Here is an 18,611-nt window from a genome sequence, read left to right as displayed (position 1 = left end):
GCGTTCTAGGTCAGATGCATGTAGTGCCAATTAACTCCAATGATTGTTAAGAGTTTGTTAACTAATCTACACGTGTATCTGGCTTGCGCCCCCAAATTTGGGCAACCTACATAGAATCTGGGGGAAGTGTATAAGAAAGGGAATAAAAATTGGGGGAACACAATAGGAGGCTAGGTTCCAATTAATTTCAACTAGAACAATATTAATGGATAGCATAAGATAGGGAAGGGCAGCAGAGACAGGACTCAGAGGTTGGTAGTGGCTCAAACCTATATGCAATGTTAGGTTACTTAATCTGGGGGAAATGCTTTCATAAAATGTATGGGGTCGATATTCATAAGGATCTAACTGGGCAGTAGAGGTTCCTGCTGGGTTAAACCCCACTGAGTAAGCCGACACCCAATATTCAGCAAAAATTAACTAGTTACTGCTGCTGAATATATCCCACTAACTGGCTAGGTTAGAAGCAGGCCGGGAACAGAATTAGGGAGGAGTGTCAACTTAGCCAGTTAGCGGCAATTTTCAGTGCTCTAACTGGCTAAGCAACTGCATAAAATTAGCAATGAAAAAAAGACAGAGCAGACCAGCAATATGAAGAAAAATGCAATTTAACAAACAATACCCAACGTGGCCATGTTTTGTCCAAAGGCCATGCCAAGGGTGAAACTATGATATAAACATATATAAAAGAATGAATAAATTAAAATCATACACCACAAATACAACAATTATTAAAAGGACTTGTTTCGCCTTTATCCTAGCAATGTATCCCGTCTACTAAATGACATCAGATCCCTTTGCAACTGTTGAGGGCCTCTTCCTCTCTCATTATGGGGCTGTATTGCCTTAATAAAAATGGTATTATTACCCAAATGGTTATTTTTGTTGCAACATTTGCCTATAGTATTAACTTGCCCAAATTTGACTAAATACAATAATTTGATGTGCAAGTCTGTCTGGGGTACAAAAAAACTCCACCTTGCACTTTGTTCCTTCGATGTAATGGTGGACTTCCCGACTTGTGAGCTTACATACAGCTTGTCAACTTCAGTCCGTGAGAGATTGGATTTTTGAATCTTTCCAATTCTGTGACTTTATACCGAATGAACACTGGGGGGCGAGCTTGCCTTGTCATATTTGATCCACGCTCACACCAGTGCTTTACCTTCTCACTTAAAGCATCATTTTCTACTTCAAGCGCTAAAATGGGTCTGGATTATTCTCCGTAAGAAATATGTAATGCATCCACATGTCTCTAAATATTTGCCCTTGGTGGGCAATCTGGACTTTCCACCAGGATTACAAGATGCCCGATTTTCCCACTGGGCCTCTCAAGGCCTGGCTTTGTTACAGCATGCTCGAACAGGATGAGACACAAATGGTACCTTATGACACTCTCAAAGACACATATTTACTACAGCCTTGAGACACAGATTCAGAATTACATTACTACTACTACTACTTATCATTTCTACAGCGCTGCATACGTCTAGTAGCGCTGTACACTACTCTTCTCCGTTCCCATCCGGAGGATTTCTCAGAATCTTTGGTGAAAAGTGGCCCCCAATCCACTATTCGAAAAGGCCTCATTGGTCACTATTACAATGGATTACAGAAATCCTTACAATGTTGTCTCTTCAGTGTATAGTAGATGCATCTTAGCTGATAACTTTTGCTGAGCTGGCGCTATATAGAAACACGGGGGGGAATGTCCTTGAGACAGCCCATGTTGGACGAAACGTGCATGTCGGGGAGATGATCCCCTGGGTCCGACAAATACAATAAATTGAAAAGATAAGTAGCTGAAAAATGTTTATATTTTTTCTAAAATTTAAGAGGAGAATGTATTAATAGAAAAAAAAGAACTGGTGAAGATTTGGCTGTTGCATAAATCGCTTCAGTTTAAAGTGATAGCGATTAGCATCACTGAGGTTCTCGAATAAATACATGAATGAATTTTGAAACATCTATGGTATAATTGTGACATAGAATGTGTTATGAGCTGTATGTCCTGAAGAAGAGCTTTATAATATTAAAGATTTGAAGGAGTTTAAAACTGGATTGGATAGTTATAAGCTTCTACTGTAAGTATGACACAATCCAAAAAAGCTGGATCTCAATATATTCCTAATTCACCTACATACATAATATATTCTTCTTTTATTTTTTAAAGTGATGTGTGTTCAGACAAATGTGAATTAAAGTGAACAAAAAAACCCCCACTCTACAGCACCAGTCCCATCAAGTTCAAAGTCCCACAACAGTTCATCAATTGATTAAAGGCTCAACTCAAAATCTAAAATAGAATCATATTTATTTTGTGTTTTCCTCAGATTGCAGTAAGTATGAGGGAGTCCTCATGGATAAATACGTCTGTACAAATTATTGAGCCAAATTAGATGCATATGTTTCAGTTGAATGATGTGTAAAGTATTTTTCCTGTATTGAAGTTTTTTAAAGAACAAAACCCACAGAGGTAATCAATGAAAAATGTTTAAACATGAAAACAAACACTTCAATACACAGATCTTTGAACTAAAAAAAGTTACATGTGTATGTTACATATGAGACCCGCCCAGATTTACATTCACCTGTCAGACAGATGTTTACGGTTACTTAAAACTTGATATACTCCCTTTTCTCAAAGGAGATCAAAACAGTTAAATAAAATTTAAGATAAAATCATAAGAAACAAACAGAAAAGAACACAATCATTCATACTAAGAGAAGACAGGAAAGAAAATAATTGGGAAGGGAAAAGAGTTAAGAAAACTATGGGGCCCCTTTTACTAAGCTTCGGTAAAAGGGGCCCTGCACTAGCGGCTGCGCAAGTTTTTGCCATGCGTAGAGCGAGTAAAAAGATGAAAAAAGAAATTGCTATGCAGTAAGTTTGCACTTGCCGCACGGCCATTTCGGTGGAACACTTACTGCCACCCACTTAGGTGGGGGTAAGGGCTCCCACACTAACCCGGCGGTAATCCCTGCGCTTGAAAATCAGACCTGATTTTCTGTAGTGCCGGAAATGGTGCGGGCTGGGGGCAGAACTATTGGGCTGGTGGTAGTTCTGGGTTGCCACGAGCAACCCTTTAGTAAAAGGGCCTCATAGAGAGTACAATAAAATAAAACGGAAGTAAAAGCAAGATAAAATAGGCTGTGTCAGTGCATACTATCAGGACCGGCACTAAACAGATGCAGTAGTCCCAAAAGCTTTTTGAAAATAATATGTTTTTAGTTTAGTCTTAAATTTAACAAAGGAAGATTCAGAATCTAATGTCTGGGGGCAAGCTATTCCAGAGACTGGGGGCCAAAAAGAAAAAGCAGAGTTACAAGTGGTTTCGTAAAAGGCCTGTTTTGGAGAAGGTAAGACAAGGCGATTAGAGTCAAGTGACTTAAGTACACAGGATGAAGTATAAGGAACAATCAGAACTGCTAAAAGTTTCACTCACACACACAAGGAGTGATTCGGGCTTCACATACTGCAGCAGGATATGTTTATCCACTCCTACCCTAGCTAATATTTAACCACCTCTCTGACCTTGTGTGCAACTTATCAGTCACCTTACTTTCTAACTTTTCTTACTCTCTTACCTATCTATATGTTCCATCTTTGCTTTACCCTTCACTATCAATTAAAATGTTCTGGGGGCGAACTAAGATGGCGGCGTAGCAAGACGCGCTGAGAAACACCTCTGAAAACCCACTTTGGATATAAGAATTTCCTCTGTTAAAATGCCCCATACCAAGTGAAAGGGGTCGACGAGACTAGTGCCCCCACCTACCTCGACTTCCTCTCCGATCCAAATGGGTCTCGAGTGCTTCTTTGTGCCAGTCTCCCAGATTGCAAGAGATACGGATCCCATAGCGGGGATTTCTGGGGAAGCAGAGGCCCTGCTGGGAGATGAAATATCTCTCTCTCCACCTTCGATAGTAAAACCTCCATGCCTGGCGTTGGCGACGATTCCAGAAGGAGAACAGCGCCCTACCGGAAGTGTTTCGGGTGCGGCTCCCAGTGAGGGTCCGGTATCGCCGCGAAAGACGCCGAGAACTGAGACAGGAGCCTCAGAGAAAATGCAGGAGATAAGCCTTGAAATGATTTGGATGAAGCTGAATAAAATAAAATGGATGTAACTCTCCAGCAAACATCAGGTGAAGTCAATACTTTCAATAATAAATTTAAAGAGTTAAACTCAAAAGTGGACTTGATAAAGGAAGAATTAGCTGAAAAAGTTTCAAGTATCCAAAAGAATGTAGATTCTTTACAAGAATTCAAACAAACTGTGGTGAAAGATAATACAGACATTCGAAGGAGAATTGAACAGATTGAAAATTTTAATAGAAGTGAGTTTCCCCAAAATACTTGGGATTAACCCGCATGATATATTTAAAAGATATTTAAATGAAGTGCTAAAAATGCCCCTCGAAGCAATTCCTCCTATAAATAAATTATACTATATTTCTAATCCAAAAGGAGATGCGGGGGAAAAACAAGAAGTTGGGAATACAAACTTGGATTTAAATAACATTTCAGCTATATTAGAGCAATCTATGGATGAAACAACAGAAAGATCCACTCTGATTGTATCATTAATATTTGAACAGGACTTAAATAATATAATGAAACTCTACTTTAAAAATTTAAAAACCTGCTTTGGTGGTATTAAAGTACAGATTTTCCCTAATGTAACAAAATTGACCAAACAAAGAAGGAAGGCGTTTTTGGCATTGAAATCAAGAACATCTGATATAGGAGGGACATTTTTTTTTAGCCTACCCCTGTAAATGTACTGTTAAATTGGGACAGGTAAAATACACTTTTTATTCACCTGATCATTTAAAGTCATTTCTAGACTTGAAACAACTGAAATAATATCAATATAAATATGGGAGTATTACATCACTTTGTTACTTTTGATTTATTATGATAATAATCTTCTCTAATTACGAAAATTTTTTTGTTCTGTTTAAAATAATAATTATTTTCTTGCTGTAAAGAATGACTATGGCTGTATTTCAATAACAAGTGTATTCTTGTTAAATTTAAAAATTAATAAACAAATTTAAATATAAAAAATGTTCTATTATGTACCATGTTGACATTGTAAGTAGTATACCTTGCCATATTTTGTATTGTTATTTGAATAATTTTAATGCTGTAATTGCCTATTGCTCATGTTTGTTCTATTCTTACTGTACACCGCCTTGAGTGAATTCCTTCAAAAAGGCAGTAAATAAATCCTAATAAGTAAATAAAATAAGTTATGCATGTATTTACATAATTGCACTTAATCAGATTCTTGACACTAATAAGTGTATGAGCACATATACATGCGTATATGCCAGTATTCTAATCATTTACATAGATGGCTTTCCTCTTCCAGCAAACTTATGGTAAGACAGGTTATGAGTGTTCTCCAGCAAGGATTTCTATCCCACTCTTCTTTCCCCATATTCCTCTTTCTTCCCTCCCATAGCTCTTAGTCTGAGTGTGTATCTGTCCCATCATACTCTTGCCGTTCTTTTCTTAATGTTTTTATGATTATAGTTATGCAAACCGTTCTGTTCTGCCCTGGCAGCTAGTGCGGTCAAGAAATTCTAAATAAAGTATACACTATATTTGGTGTGGAAATGTTGCCACCCACCCTATAGAATTACTCCCAAAATACCCAATAAATACATACTAGAAAGGCCTTCAAAAGTGCTGTGAACATACTAAAATGAGTCACCGGCACTGTCACGATCTCTGTAGATTGGAGCCCCAATCTTTCCATACCTGTGCATCCTTTAGCTTTGTCTCCAGGTCCTCCATGTCCATGTGTTTGTAGCGATATTTGTTGGCCTTGCACAAGCGAATTCCATCAATGATGGAGGCGTGGTTCAGCTCATCCGAGAGCACAGAATCTTCTGGGCCCAGCAGTACCTGTGTGAGGGCAGAAATATACTCACAGATTCTGCACACCACACAGACATAGGGACAAGATAACAGCCATGAGGACAGGTGAGAGATAATAAGCAAGCATACCTGTATACCTTAGAAAAAAGCGGCACTAGGCTGACATCCTTTATACTGCTTAGCCAGCCAGGTTGTTAGCTCCTGCAAAAGTACCATCTACGTGGACAGCTGGAATCTAAGACCACCTATGCCCTCTGTAATTCTGTCATTCCTTCCATAATCCAAACCCAGGTTCACATTACCTGTGTGTATATATCGTGAATATCACATAGAACCACTACCTTAAACTACAGATAATGTGTAAGTGGAGAAAAAAGCCTCAGAGTCACCGCCCAGCCTGCCACCTCTCAGTGAAATTATAAGGCATGAGCTCGGCGTGCCATCATTTAACTTCAAAAAAACTCCACATGTGCTTCAATATATCGATCACAATTTTAAATATTGCTGTATGTGTCCACTAATCCTTCTTATAATTGTACTGCATCTAATTAATGGAAGTGATAAAACGACAAGTTCCATATCATTATGTTGAATGCAAACAAGTCAAACATAAATCCAGGAGGATCAATCCAAATTACTTAGCTTTAAATCTTCTTCAAAAGACCTTCTCCGGATGACCCTTCCTTTTGGTAACCCGACAGGGAGCCCCCATTTCGCGATTGCTGCGTCAGGGGTAATGTCCAAAAAATTCCTATATTCCAAAAATTGCATCCACTGTCCAAACTTTCACTGCTTAACGGTACTTGTACGGGAAACACAGCGCCATTTTAAAGCAAACTTAGCTCCTCCCCTCTTTAGCGAGTCACCACCTCGTCACTTCCGCTGCCAATATCACGATCAGGTTGTCACTTCTGCATATGTTGATTCCCCACGTACGTCAGAAAAAGGCAGACCATTCTACCCTCACATTCAATCCTTCAGGTTCAACAGTATTAAAATAAAAAATCAATTTCTGTTCTTTTTGACGGAGCACTCTACTCACATCTCCCCGTCTCAAAGAAGGTTGAACCTGCTCTAAGATCATACAGCGCAAGTTATCAAATTTATGTTGAAATTTCTCATTGTGGGACACCATTGGGGCTTCCTGCTTCCCTAATTTCATACAGGACCGATGTTCAATGAGCCTAGCTTTCAAACTTCTTGCAGTTTGCCCAATATATAATAACCCACAAGGGCATCGAATCACATAAATCACTCCAGTAGTTTCACATGTAGTTATCGATTTTAAAGAACATGTTCGTCCTGTTCTCGGGTGTGTGAATATACTGTTCTCATCCATAATATGGCATACCGAACAGTGCCCACATTTGGTGTGTCTCCCAATGTCACTCAAAGATGTTTGCATTCAACATAATGATATGGAACTTGTGTCGTTTTAACAGTTCCATTAATTAGATGCAGTACAATTATAAGAAGGATTAGTGGACACATACAGCAATATTTAAAATTGTGATCGATATATTGAAGCACATGTGGAGTTTTTTTTTTAAGTTAAATGATGGCACGCCGAGCTCATGCCTTAAAATTTCACTGAGAGGTGGCAGGCTGGGCGGCGACTCTGAGGCTTTTTTCTCCACTTACACATTATCTAGTGGTTCTATGTGATATTCACGATATATACACACAAGTAATGTGAACCTGGGTTTGCATTTTCAGAGTATTTATTCAAAGAGCTCGAGTGTACTATTCCTTCCATAATGCCAACAGTTTTCTTTTAACTCTATAGATACAGACATACCCTCTCCTCCAATCCCCTCTCTCCAGATCATATGCTCTACCAACCTCAAAGACCCCTGCGTTAGCATCAAAGCAGCTGATATACAAGATGGCATCTTCACGATGGTGGAAATGAGCTATCTTCTTCTCCAGGCCTTTGTGTATGCTCTGTAGAGACCAAGTGAGTGACCAAAACAGAGAAAAGCAGATAAAGAACATGAAAATAGGGGTGGAGGGGAAGAGAGAAAATATATATTTTTTGTCAGTAGAAAGGCCAAAACACCCCAGGTTTCTCTCAGCTTGAAAAGGCACATATCACAGTGTCTCAAGAAGTAAAAACACAGAAGGGTAATATTACAATATGCCACCTAACCTTGCAGTATTTTATGAGCACAACGTGGCTGTGTATTCTTATTTTTGGGGTGCCTAAAGAGACTTTCTGTGGCAAGTATATACCAAGTTACTTTTCCTTTAACAATTACCCCACGGAAAATAAAGGCCCACATTTCCACCTGTTATTCAGTATGCACTTTTCCCAGCTGAATTTGCACACATATATGCATATTTTATAAACTATTTATGTAAGCACTATGCCCTTCCCAACCCCATGTCCATGAATGCCTCTATTTATTTATTTTTGTTACCTTTGTACCCCGCGCTTTCCCACTCATGGCAGGCTCAATGCGGCAGGCAATGGAGGGTTAAGTGACTTGCCCAGAGTCACAAGGAGCTGCCTGTGCCTGAAGTGGGAATCAAACTCAGTTCCTCAGTTCCCCAGGACCAAAGTCCACCACCCTAACCACTAGGCCACTCCTCTACTCAATTCAAGTACACTTATGCACATGAAGGCTATGGGGGCAACTGTTTAACAGGGGGCTTATCTTTAGGAGCTTATTCTAGAAAGGAATGTAGGTGCCAATGTTACTTTATAGAATACTAACCAGGTATTAACACATCTAACATTTAGGTGCAATCATTTATACCAACCATAGAGCTAGTGTAAGTGATCATAAATATACTGTCCACATGGACCGCAAGAATCTAAGAGCACCTTTGCCCTCTGTAATTCTATCAATCCTTCCATAATGCCAAAGCAGATATGCACATAATTTACGATTTTTTATAAGTTATGGCCCAAATTCTATAAATAGTGCTTTAAAATCGGCGCCAAAAAACAATGCGATTAGCACGATTCTATAAAATGCACCTAAAGTTAGGCGTAGATTTTAGAATACGCTTAGCGGCCATTCTTGTGCCTAAAATCTAGGCACATCTATTTAGGCCACTTAAAATCAGGCCTACATAACTGCGCCTAACTTTAGGTGCAGATCGGGTGTATTCTAGAACAGTGTGCATACTATTTAAGAAATGCCCATGACCCGCCCACTCTATGCCATGGCCACTCTCCCTTTTTAACTGTGCACATTAGAATTGACGAGCACCACTTTACAGAATACGCCCAGAAAGTTATGCATATAAGTTCTAATTATTGCCAATTAGTGCCACTAATTGGTTGTTAACCAACTCTGATTGGCTTAATTTGTGCACGCAATTTGCCCTTCCTTGAGGCATTCCATTACAGCCATCCTACCCTAGATTTAGATGACTTTTGAGAGCCCACTTATTTCAAAAGGATTTCAACTTGCATTTAGACATAGCTGTTCCTCCCAGAATCCACTGACTCCAGCAAATCTCTATATGTCTTTTGCTAGAGTAGCAGACTTGGTGGAGCTGAAGGAGATAGAGAGGTACATAGAGGAGACCTAAAGGTAAATTGCAGAGAAGTCCCACATCCAGTCTGGCAGCCCCTGTGCTGCCTTGGAGAAGAGAGATCTCTAGAAGGACAGCATCACCCTAGTGAAGTAGGAAGTACTCCTGTAGCCAGAACCTGCCCACCAGGTTCTCCAAGAACTTCTGCCCAGGCGGAAAGGGTTAAGACAGCTGCTGTAGTTGGTGATTTGATCATTAGACATATAGATAGCTGGGTGGCTGGTGGACGTGAGGATCGCCTGGTGACTTGCTTGCCTGGTGCAAAAGTGGCAGACCTCACGCATCACCTAGACAAGATCTTAGATAGTGCTGGGGATGAGCTGGCTGTCTTGGTACATGTGGGTACCAATGACATAAGAAAATGTGGGAGGGAGGTTCTGGAAGCCAAATTTAGGCTTTTCAGAGATGCTCCCTGTTCCACGCACAGGACCCAAAAGGCAGGCAGAGCTCCAAAATCTCAATGCGTGGTTGAGACGATGGTGCAGAGATTTAGATTTGTTAGGAACTGGGTGACATTTTGGGAAAGGGGGAGACTGTTCCAAAAGGATGGGCTCCACCTTAACTGTGATGGAACCGGGCTGCTGGTGCTAACTTTTAAAAAGGAGATAGAGCAGCTTTTAAACTAGAATGGAGGGGAAAGCCAACAGTTGCCCAGGAGCACATGGTTCGGTGTGGAGTATCTTTGAAGGATACTATCAAAACAGAACATTTAGGGAACCCCAGTAGAGAGGTTTCAGCAATGCTGAAAGTAAGCCAGGTGTGCTTAATGAGACAGCTGGATAAAGGATGCATATTATCTCCTAAGCAGCTTGTAGATCAAAGGAACAAACACAATAGAAGTGCCTGTATACAAATGCTAAAAGCCTAAAAAATAAGATGGGAAAGTTAGAATATATAGCGCTAAATGATGAGGTAGATATAGTCGAAAGAGGATAATCAATGGGACACTGTGTTAATGGGGTACAAATTGTATCACAATTATAGGATCAAATTGGAGAGGGGGTTGCGCTATATGTTACAGAGGGAATTGAGTCAAATAAAACAAACATTCCACATGACGCAGATAGAAACTCCATGTGTGAAGGGAAGGAGTATTCTTTTAGGGCTGTATTACCGTCTGCTGGGACAGAATGAACAGACAGATGAAGAAATGTTTACAGAGATTAGGAAAGCTGGCAAATTGGGAAACGCTATAAAAATAGTTGATTTCAATTACCCAGATATTGACTGGATAAATGCTACATCAGGGAGTGCCAGGGAGATAAAATCTGTAGAGATAATAAACGACTGCTTCTTGAAGCAGCTGGTCCAGGAACCAAAAAAAAGGGGGAAGCCATTTTGGATCTGGTCCTTGGTGGCGTGTAGGGCACAGTGCGAGAGGTGGCGGTGTTAGGTCCCCTGGGAAATAGTGATCATAACATGATTAAGTCTGAGCTACTATCTGGGATGAACCCGCAAAGGAAATCTACTGTAGCTACATTTCATTTTTGAAAGGGCGATAATAATAAAATGAGGAAAATAGTTAAAAAGAATCTAAAAGGATCAGCTGCAAAGGTTAGGACAGGTATGGACGTTATTCAAAAATACCTTCTTGGAAGCACAGTCCAGATGCATTCCACGTATTTGCAAAGGTGGAAAGAAGAGAAAACATCAGCCAGCATGGTTAAAAGGTGAAATAAAGGAGGCCATTACAGCCAAAAGATTGTCCTTCAAAGAATGGAAAAAGGGCCCAAGTGAAGAAAATAAGAAGCAACATTGGCAAGTCAGATGCAAAGCATTAATAAAGCAGGCTAAAAGAGAATATGAAGAGAAATTTTCAGGTACATCAGAAGCAGAAAGCCTGCAAGGGAATCCATGGGACTATTAAATCATGAAGGAGCAAAAGGAGCGCTCAGGGAGGACAAGGCTATAGTGAAGAAACTGAATGAATTCTTTGCTTCTGTCTTTACGGAAGAAGATGTAAGAGATCTGCCTGTACCGGAAATAGTTTAAGGGTGATGATGCGGAGGAACAGAAAGAAATCTCGGTGAACCTGGAAGATGTACTGAGCCAAACTGACAAATTAAAGAGTAGTAAATCACCTGGACTGGATGGCATACATTCAAGGGTACTCAAAAAAACTCAAGCATGAAATTGCTGATCTCCTGTTAGTAATATGCAACCTGTCGTTAAAATCGTCCGTAATTCCTGAAGATTGGAGGGTGGCCAATATGACGCCAATTTTTTAAAAGGGTTCTAGGGATGATCCGGGAAATTACAGACCACAAAGCCTGATGTCAATGCCGGACAAAATAGTAGAAACTATTATAAATAATAAAATTACAGAACACATAGAAAAACATGGTTTAATAGGACAGAGTAAGCACGGGTTCAGCAGAGCGAAGTCTTGCTTCATCAATTTGCTTCATTTCTTTGAAGGCGTGAATAAATATGTGGATAAAGGTGAGCTGTTGACGTAGTGTATCTCGATTTTCAGACAGCTTTTGATAAAGTTCCTCATGAGAGACTCCTGAGAAAATTAAAGAGTCATGGGATAGGAGGCGAGGTTCTGGTGTGGATTAGAAATTGGTTACTGGACAGAAAACAGAGGGTAGGGTTAAATGGTCATTTCTCTCAATGGAGGAGTGTAAATAGTGGAGTTCCTTAGGGATCTGTACTGGGACTGGTGCTATTTAACATATTTATAAATGACATGGAAATCAGAACGACGAGTGAGGTGATGAAATTTGCAGATGATACAAAACTATTCAAGGTTGTTAAAACACATGTAGACTGTAAAATATTGCAGGAAGACCTTAGGAAATTGGAAGACTGGGCATCCAAATGGCAGATGAAATTTAATGTGGACAAATGCAAGGCGATGCACATTGGAAAGAATAATCCAAATCATGGTTACCTGATGCTGGTGTCCATCTTGGGAATCAGCACTCGAGAAAAAGATCTGGGTGTCATTGTACAGTATACGCTGAAATCTTCTGCTCAGTGTGTGGTGGCAGCCAAAAAAGCAAACAGGATGCTAGGAATTATTAGGAAAGGGATGGTAAGACCGAAAATATATAATGCCTTTGTATCGCTCCATGGTGCATCTGCACCTTGAGTATTGCATTCAGTTCTGGTCACTGTATCTCAAAAAAGATATAGTGGAATTAGAAAAGGTTCAAAGAAGAGCGACCAAAATGATAAAGGGAATGGAACTCCTTTCATATGAGGAAAGGCTAAAGAGGTTAGGGCTCCTCAGCTTGAAAAAGAGGGGAGATATGATTGAGGTCTACAAAATCCTGAGTGGTGTAGAACGAGTAGAAGTAAATCGATTTTTTACTCGTTCCAACATTACAATGACTAGGAGCCCTATTTACTAAGGCGTGTTAGTGTTTTTAACGCACCTACAATTAGCATGCGCGTTAACCGTGTAGGCACCTATAGGGATATTGTAGGCAAGTACATGGTTATCATACATACATGATTAATGTGCGTTAAAGTTGTTAACATGCCTATAACGTGGCTTAGTAAATAGAGCCCTAAGGGACACTCGAGGAAGTTACATGGAAATACGTTTAAAACAAATAGGAGGAAATATTTTTTCACTCAATGAATAGTTAAGCTCTGGAAATCTTTGCCGGAGGATGTGGTAACAACGGCTAGTGTATCTGGGTTTAAAAAAGGTTTGGACAAATTCCTGGAGGAAAAGTCCATAGTCTGCTATTGAGACAGACATGTGAGGCAACTGCTTGCCCTGGGATTTGTAGTATGGAGTATTTCCACGATTTGGGTTTCTACCAGGTACTTGTGACCTGGCATGGCCACTGTTTGGAAAACAGGATACTGGGCTAGATGGACCATTGGTCTGACCCAGTATGACTACTCTTATCTTCTGTTGTCACTACTACCATCTCTAGCTTTGATATTCACTTTTATGTATTCTTTCCTATCAAATATGGGCCTTCTTTTCTGTTGTGCTTTTTAATTACTTGTGTTTAAATTGTGAACTGTTCTATTATCTTTTTTGAGGAAGAAAAGCAGAGGCTGACTGAATTTCAGTTTTGGCATCAAAACCGACCTGAAATCCAGGTTCGGGTTTCCGCTGAATACGCCTGTGCTTTTTTGACGGAAACCCAAAACTGTAGCCCCACCCCTGCCACCGCAAGCCTGCCTCCCTCACCCCCCTGACAAAACTCCCCACTGGGCTGCCCATCACTGTGCCCTCTCCCCCCCCTTGCGAGACTGCCATGGGAAGTCGTGGCTGCCATTTATTCAGCACAGAGGAAGAGGGCAGAAGCAATTCAGGACACACCTGCACAAAAGACACCACTAGATCACCAGAGCCTTTACAAGGTAGGCCTGGAGAGGGCCTCCCGGGAGGGGGGGGGAGGAGTAAGGAGGGTGGAGTGGTGGGCGACCTGGGAGGGGGGAGAGGTGTTTTCTGTCAGGGGGGTGGGGGGGGGGAGGATGGCCTGCAGCAGCAGGGGATGGGGCCACATTTTCAGTTCTGGCTGAAACTGGGCTGTGGATTTTGGCGGCAGATTCAGTTTCAGCCTGAACCGAAATCACCGGTTTCAGTTGGCCTCTAATATCAAGCTAACAAACCATATTCAATTAGAAACATTTTTCACAAAAATATTTCCACCTGATAATTGCAAATAGGTAATCGGAGTAGCCCAAGGGAACCAGGTTTGATTCCCACTGCAGTTCCTTGTGATTCTGGGAAAGTCATTTAACCCTCCATTGCCCTGGGTGCAAAACTTATTGTGAGCCCACTATGGACAGAGAAAGGACCTGCATATAATATATATATATATATATATTTGTTACATTTGTAAACCGCTTTGGTTGTATCACAGAAAGGTGGTATATCAAATCCATGATTCTTTACTCTCTAAAGTTCTCTGCATATGAGGAATAAGGTCTCTACCTTAAGATCACCTGGATTGTCTGTTATAATTTTTTTGTTCTTTCCAATATCCTTTCCTGCCATCTGTATATTATGACATTAGGTGAATGCTTTTACTTACTGATTTTATACACAATTATAACCTAGACCTCCCATAATACCATCCCTTTTATTATCCTCCTTGATACTTTTTATTTTATCCATACTTTTGTAAACCAGTTATATATCAAATAAAGGCGAATTATGAGCTATGAACAATGCAATATAAAATTCTTATATTTTACTACAAGCCAAAAGGTTCTGTGTGGATTCCAATAAAGATAACTAGCCAGGTCTAAGAAATGTGACAGTACTTTTGATACAATAATAATAAGTTAGATGATGTTATCCATCATTTAAGAAATTTCTAGAACAAGAATGTTTTCAATGTCTTCCTAAACTCATTTAATGGGTTCCTAATCTAATAGCAGAAGACAGAGCATTCTAGCATCTTGCTGCTTGATAAGAGAATATGGAGATATAAATTCTCTTAATCCTGATTTGTTAATCTAATGATCATTCATGACTCACTCTTTGACAAATTAACTCAGCAATAGTCCTGGACTGGATAAAATCCCTCCAGGTCTCAGATTTAGATGGAGTCCCGAGAGGGGGGACGGAAGGCTTTTTCTGTGGTGGGGGGAAAGAAAACTGTTAAAAACCAAGTTGGACTGTTAGTCATTTAGAGTCTATGGGGGTGATATTCAAAGCGATGTAACCAGCCAGCAATGGTTTCTGGCCAGTTAAATGCCTTGTTCAGGGTTAACCAGTTATTTTTAGCAACACTTAACCAGTTAGTGACACTGAAAATGACTGGTTAGCACCTAAAGCAAAACCAGCTATTCTGGAGGCATTCTGGGGGTAATATTCAGCACTTTATCAGCCAAAGTCACCACATAAATAGGACCATATAACAGTCAGTCCCAGAGGCGTAGCCACGGGCAGGCCTGGACGGGCCCAGGCCCAGCCACTTTTGCTCGAGGCCCACCCTAACTAGCCTCAACCCAACATCCCTTGCTGCCTTTTCTCCCGCGGCTCCGGGTCTGGCCGTCCGGGAGCGTTGCCTGCCTCAAATTCTGCTCCTCCCCGCCGCTGCCTCGGTCACTGCAGCATTCTTTTTTTGGCCTGTCGCTGGCTGCGCTGCGATTCACACAGGCAGTTCCGCTCCCCTCTGCCGCATCCATCTGGCCCTACGTAAACAGGAAGTGCATCAGAGAGGGCCGGATGGACGCGGCAAAGGGGAGCGGAACTGCCTGTGTGAATTGCAGTGCTGCCGGCGATGGGCCAAAAAAGAATGCTGCAGGGACCGAGGCAGCGGCGGGGAGGAGCAGAATTTGAGGCAGGCAATGCTTCCGGATGGCCAGACCCGCAGCTACGGGAGAAAAGGCAGCGAGGGTGTTGGATTGGGGCAGGATGAATTGGAGGAAGGCAGAAGTGCTGGACTTGGGGGGGGGGGGGATAGTGCAGCCGGACTTGTGGGAGGAAGGGGATTGGAGGGAAGGGAGAGAGTTGCTGGAGGTGGGAGGAAGAGGAGGAGGGGACTGAATGGAAGGGAGAGAGTTGCTGGAGGTGGGAGGAAAATGAGGAGGAGATCTGGATGGAAGCTTCTAGCCAGGGGAGGGAGAGGAGGAAGGGACTGGAGAGAAGGGAGAGAGCTGCTGGACAAGGGAGGAAGAGGAGGAAGGGACTGGAGGGAAGGGAGAGAGCTGCTGGACATGGGAGGAAGAGGAGGAGGGGACTGGATGGAAGGGAGAGATCTGGTGGACTTCAGAGGAAGAGGGGGCTGGAGGGAAGGAAGACAGCTGCTGGACTGGGAGAAAGAGGAGGAGGAGACTAGAAGGAAGGGAGAGAGCTGCAGGAGGAAGAGGAGGAGGGGATTTGGATGGAGGGAGAGAGCTGCTGGGTGTGGGTGCAAGAGGGGGCTGGAGGGAAGGGAGAGAGCTGCTGGACATGGGAGGAAGAGGGGGAGAACTGGAGGGAAGGGAGAGAACTGCTGATACAGCACAAGGAGGGAGGGAAGGGAAATAGAGATACAAGACCAAGGAGATGAAGGAAAAGGGAACAAATACTAAACCTACAGTGTGAGGGAGGAAGGGAGGGCGGGGAATCAAGCAACCAAGCCAGATGCTGGAAAGGGGAGGGAGTGAGAGGGAGAGAAGCTGGATGGGGTAGGGTCAGATAGGGTAGAGATATATTGGCACTGGGGATGAAAAGAGGGGAGAAGCTGGACAGAGAAATATAGGGGCATAGAGAAAGGAAGATACTAAACATGGAGGAAGATAGAGGTACAGAGATGGAGGAAGATAGAGGTACAGAGATGGAAGAAGATGGATAGTGGACATGGAGAGAGAGAGTGGAACTATCAAATGGACATGAGACCTTGGTGAGTGAGTTAAGAGAAGGATGTAGAAACCAGAGCCTGGAACCAACATGACTTGAAAAATAAAATGAGCAGACAACAAAAGGTAGAAAAAAAGAATTTTATTTTTCTATTTAGTGACTAGAATGTGTCAGATTTCAAAAATGTACATCCTGCTAGATATGGCTGGGGCCCAAGGCAGAAATTTGGGAAGGGACACAAAAGCTTACTAACAGGCTGCAACTTCTTCAGCTTCCAGCTGGCCTGGGGTTCTCTCTGGCTAGGGGGCCAAAAGCAGTTGCCCTAGTTGCACCTCCTCCCCTAACACTGTCTCCTGCATGTGATTTTGCACAGTATAGGAGAAAATGCATCTTTGTATTTCTCTGTGCTGTGCTAAATGCAAGGTCTGGCCTCTTGGGATTTTGATTTAATTTGTTTATGGTTTGTGGTCACTTATTCTGTATTTGTGTTCTGTGTGTGTGACCAAAATATTCTGTAAGCATCAGTTTTCTATGTAGTATTCTATAGTACATTGGCTTCTTCAGTTTTCTTGATAGATGTATTGATATTTTAGGGCCCCACTGTAATATGTAGGGCATATTTAAGTGGGAGAAGGGGAAAGGGAAATGGGACGATATACCACCTTTACATTCAAAGCGGTTTACATATATACAGGTACTTATTTTGTACCTGGGGCAATGGAGGGTTAAGTGACTTCCCCAGAGTCATAAGGAGCTGCAGTGGGAATTGAACCCAGTTCCCCAGGATCAAAGTCCGCTGCGCTAACCACTAGGTTACTCCTCCACATTTAAGGGAAGTCTATGTGTGTTGGTGGACCGTGTATCAGTGGAGGATGAAGAGTACACCCTCTTATATTTCCCCTAGCTCTCAATGTGGCCTGCAGCCACTGAGGCCAGCACTGCTAGTCTCATTGAAGTTATTGGGAGTGGGGTAGGTGTGCGGTAGGAGTAGGGGCGTGGGCAGGGCATATCAGGTGGCAGGTGTTTATCTAGTGCCCATCCACCCAACCTATTGGCCCACCCAAAAATTGCCTGGTCAGTCCTATCATTATGTGGTGCCCCATAGCCCAGTTAAGTGCCAAATATCACACTTAACCGGCTATGGTTTAGTCGGCTTTGAAGTTTGAACTTGGCCTGGCACTGAATTTCTGAGTACAGCACTGGCAGCGGTCAGCAAGATGTTGAGCGCTGTTGGCTGACCCCTCTGTTTCTAATGACTGTCAGCATTGGATTATGGAATTATTTTTTGATTTTTCAATAAAGATGATTTGGAAAAAAACAATTTCTCAAAGCCATCACAGATGGAAAATGAAATGACAAAAGAGCCACAAATGAATCCCCAACTGTTCACACAATGGACAAGCCTCTATGCCTCCTCTTCCCTGTCCCTCTCCCAGCACTGGTGGCATGTTCGTCAACACACCTGCGTTCCACAGATGAAGCGCACAGAGCTGAGGCCTGCCCCATACTGGTCCAAGGCCTCCAGGCCAGCGCGGATCACCTCAGGGTGGCTGGACAGTCCCAGATAGTTATTTGCACAGAAATTCAGAATTCCTGGAAGAGGAAGAAGCAGAAAGTGCAAGGCATCAGGAATCTCTTGTTGATTTTTCTCCCGTTCAGTTTCAGTTATAGATTTTCTTGACCATTTTTTACCATACAGGAGCAAGGTGTTTCACATATTTCCAAAATTTAGGTAAAAGAGAAACAAATAGATCTCGCACCTAGTAATATAATTTATGCGTCTTTTGCTAGAAATAATAATGTCTGATTTCAAAGCCTTTCAGTCTCCTTTGGCTTTGATTTCTACACCATATATTCTGCCAAATTCTCATATGCACACAGCAATACAGAGAAAATGGGTTATTAGCT

At 41.9% G+C, this 18,611-nt stretch overlaps 1 protein-coding gene across 1 annotated transcript in view; it reads right to left on the bottom strand.

Annotated features, from left to right (window-relative positions):
- The window catches only part of GCAT (glycine C-acetyltransferase), an 82,921-nt gene that overhangs the window by 38,355 nt on the left and 25,955 nt on the right, over nucleotides 1-18,611 (bottom strand). Inside the window, exons 2-4 of the mRNA XM_030208029.1 lie at nucleotides 18,166-18,296; nucleotides 7,733-7,834; nucleotides 5,771-5,917 (exon numbers count right to left, since the gene is read on the bottom strand). Of these exons, the coding sequence (XP_030063889.1) occupies nucleotides 5,771-5,917; nucleotides 7,733-7,834; nucleotides 18,166-18,296 (380 nt within the window). The remainder of the gene's footprint in view (nucleotides 1-5,770; nucleotides 5,918-7,732; nucleotides 7,835-18,165; nucleotides 18,297-18,611) is intronic.

Source organism: Microcaecilia unicolor, chromosome 1 (assembly GCF_901765095.1).
Source record: "Microcaecilia unicolor chromosome 1, aMicUni1.1, whole genome shotgun sequence".
In the NCBI taxonomy this organism is placed as follows: domain Eukaryota; kingdom Metazoa; phylum Chordata; class Amphibia; order Gymnophiona; family Siphonopidae; genus Microcaecilia; species Microcaecilia unicolor.
Note: the sequence above shows the minus strand (reverse complement) of the source record. Positions and strands in the feature narration are given on the sequence as shown.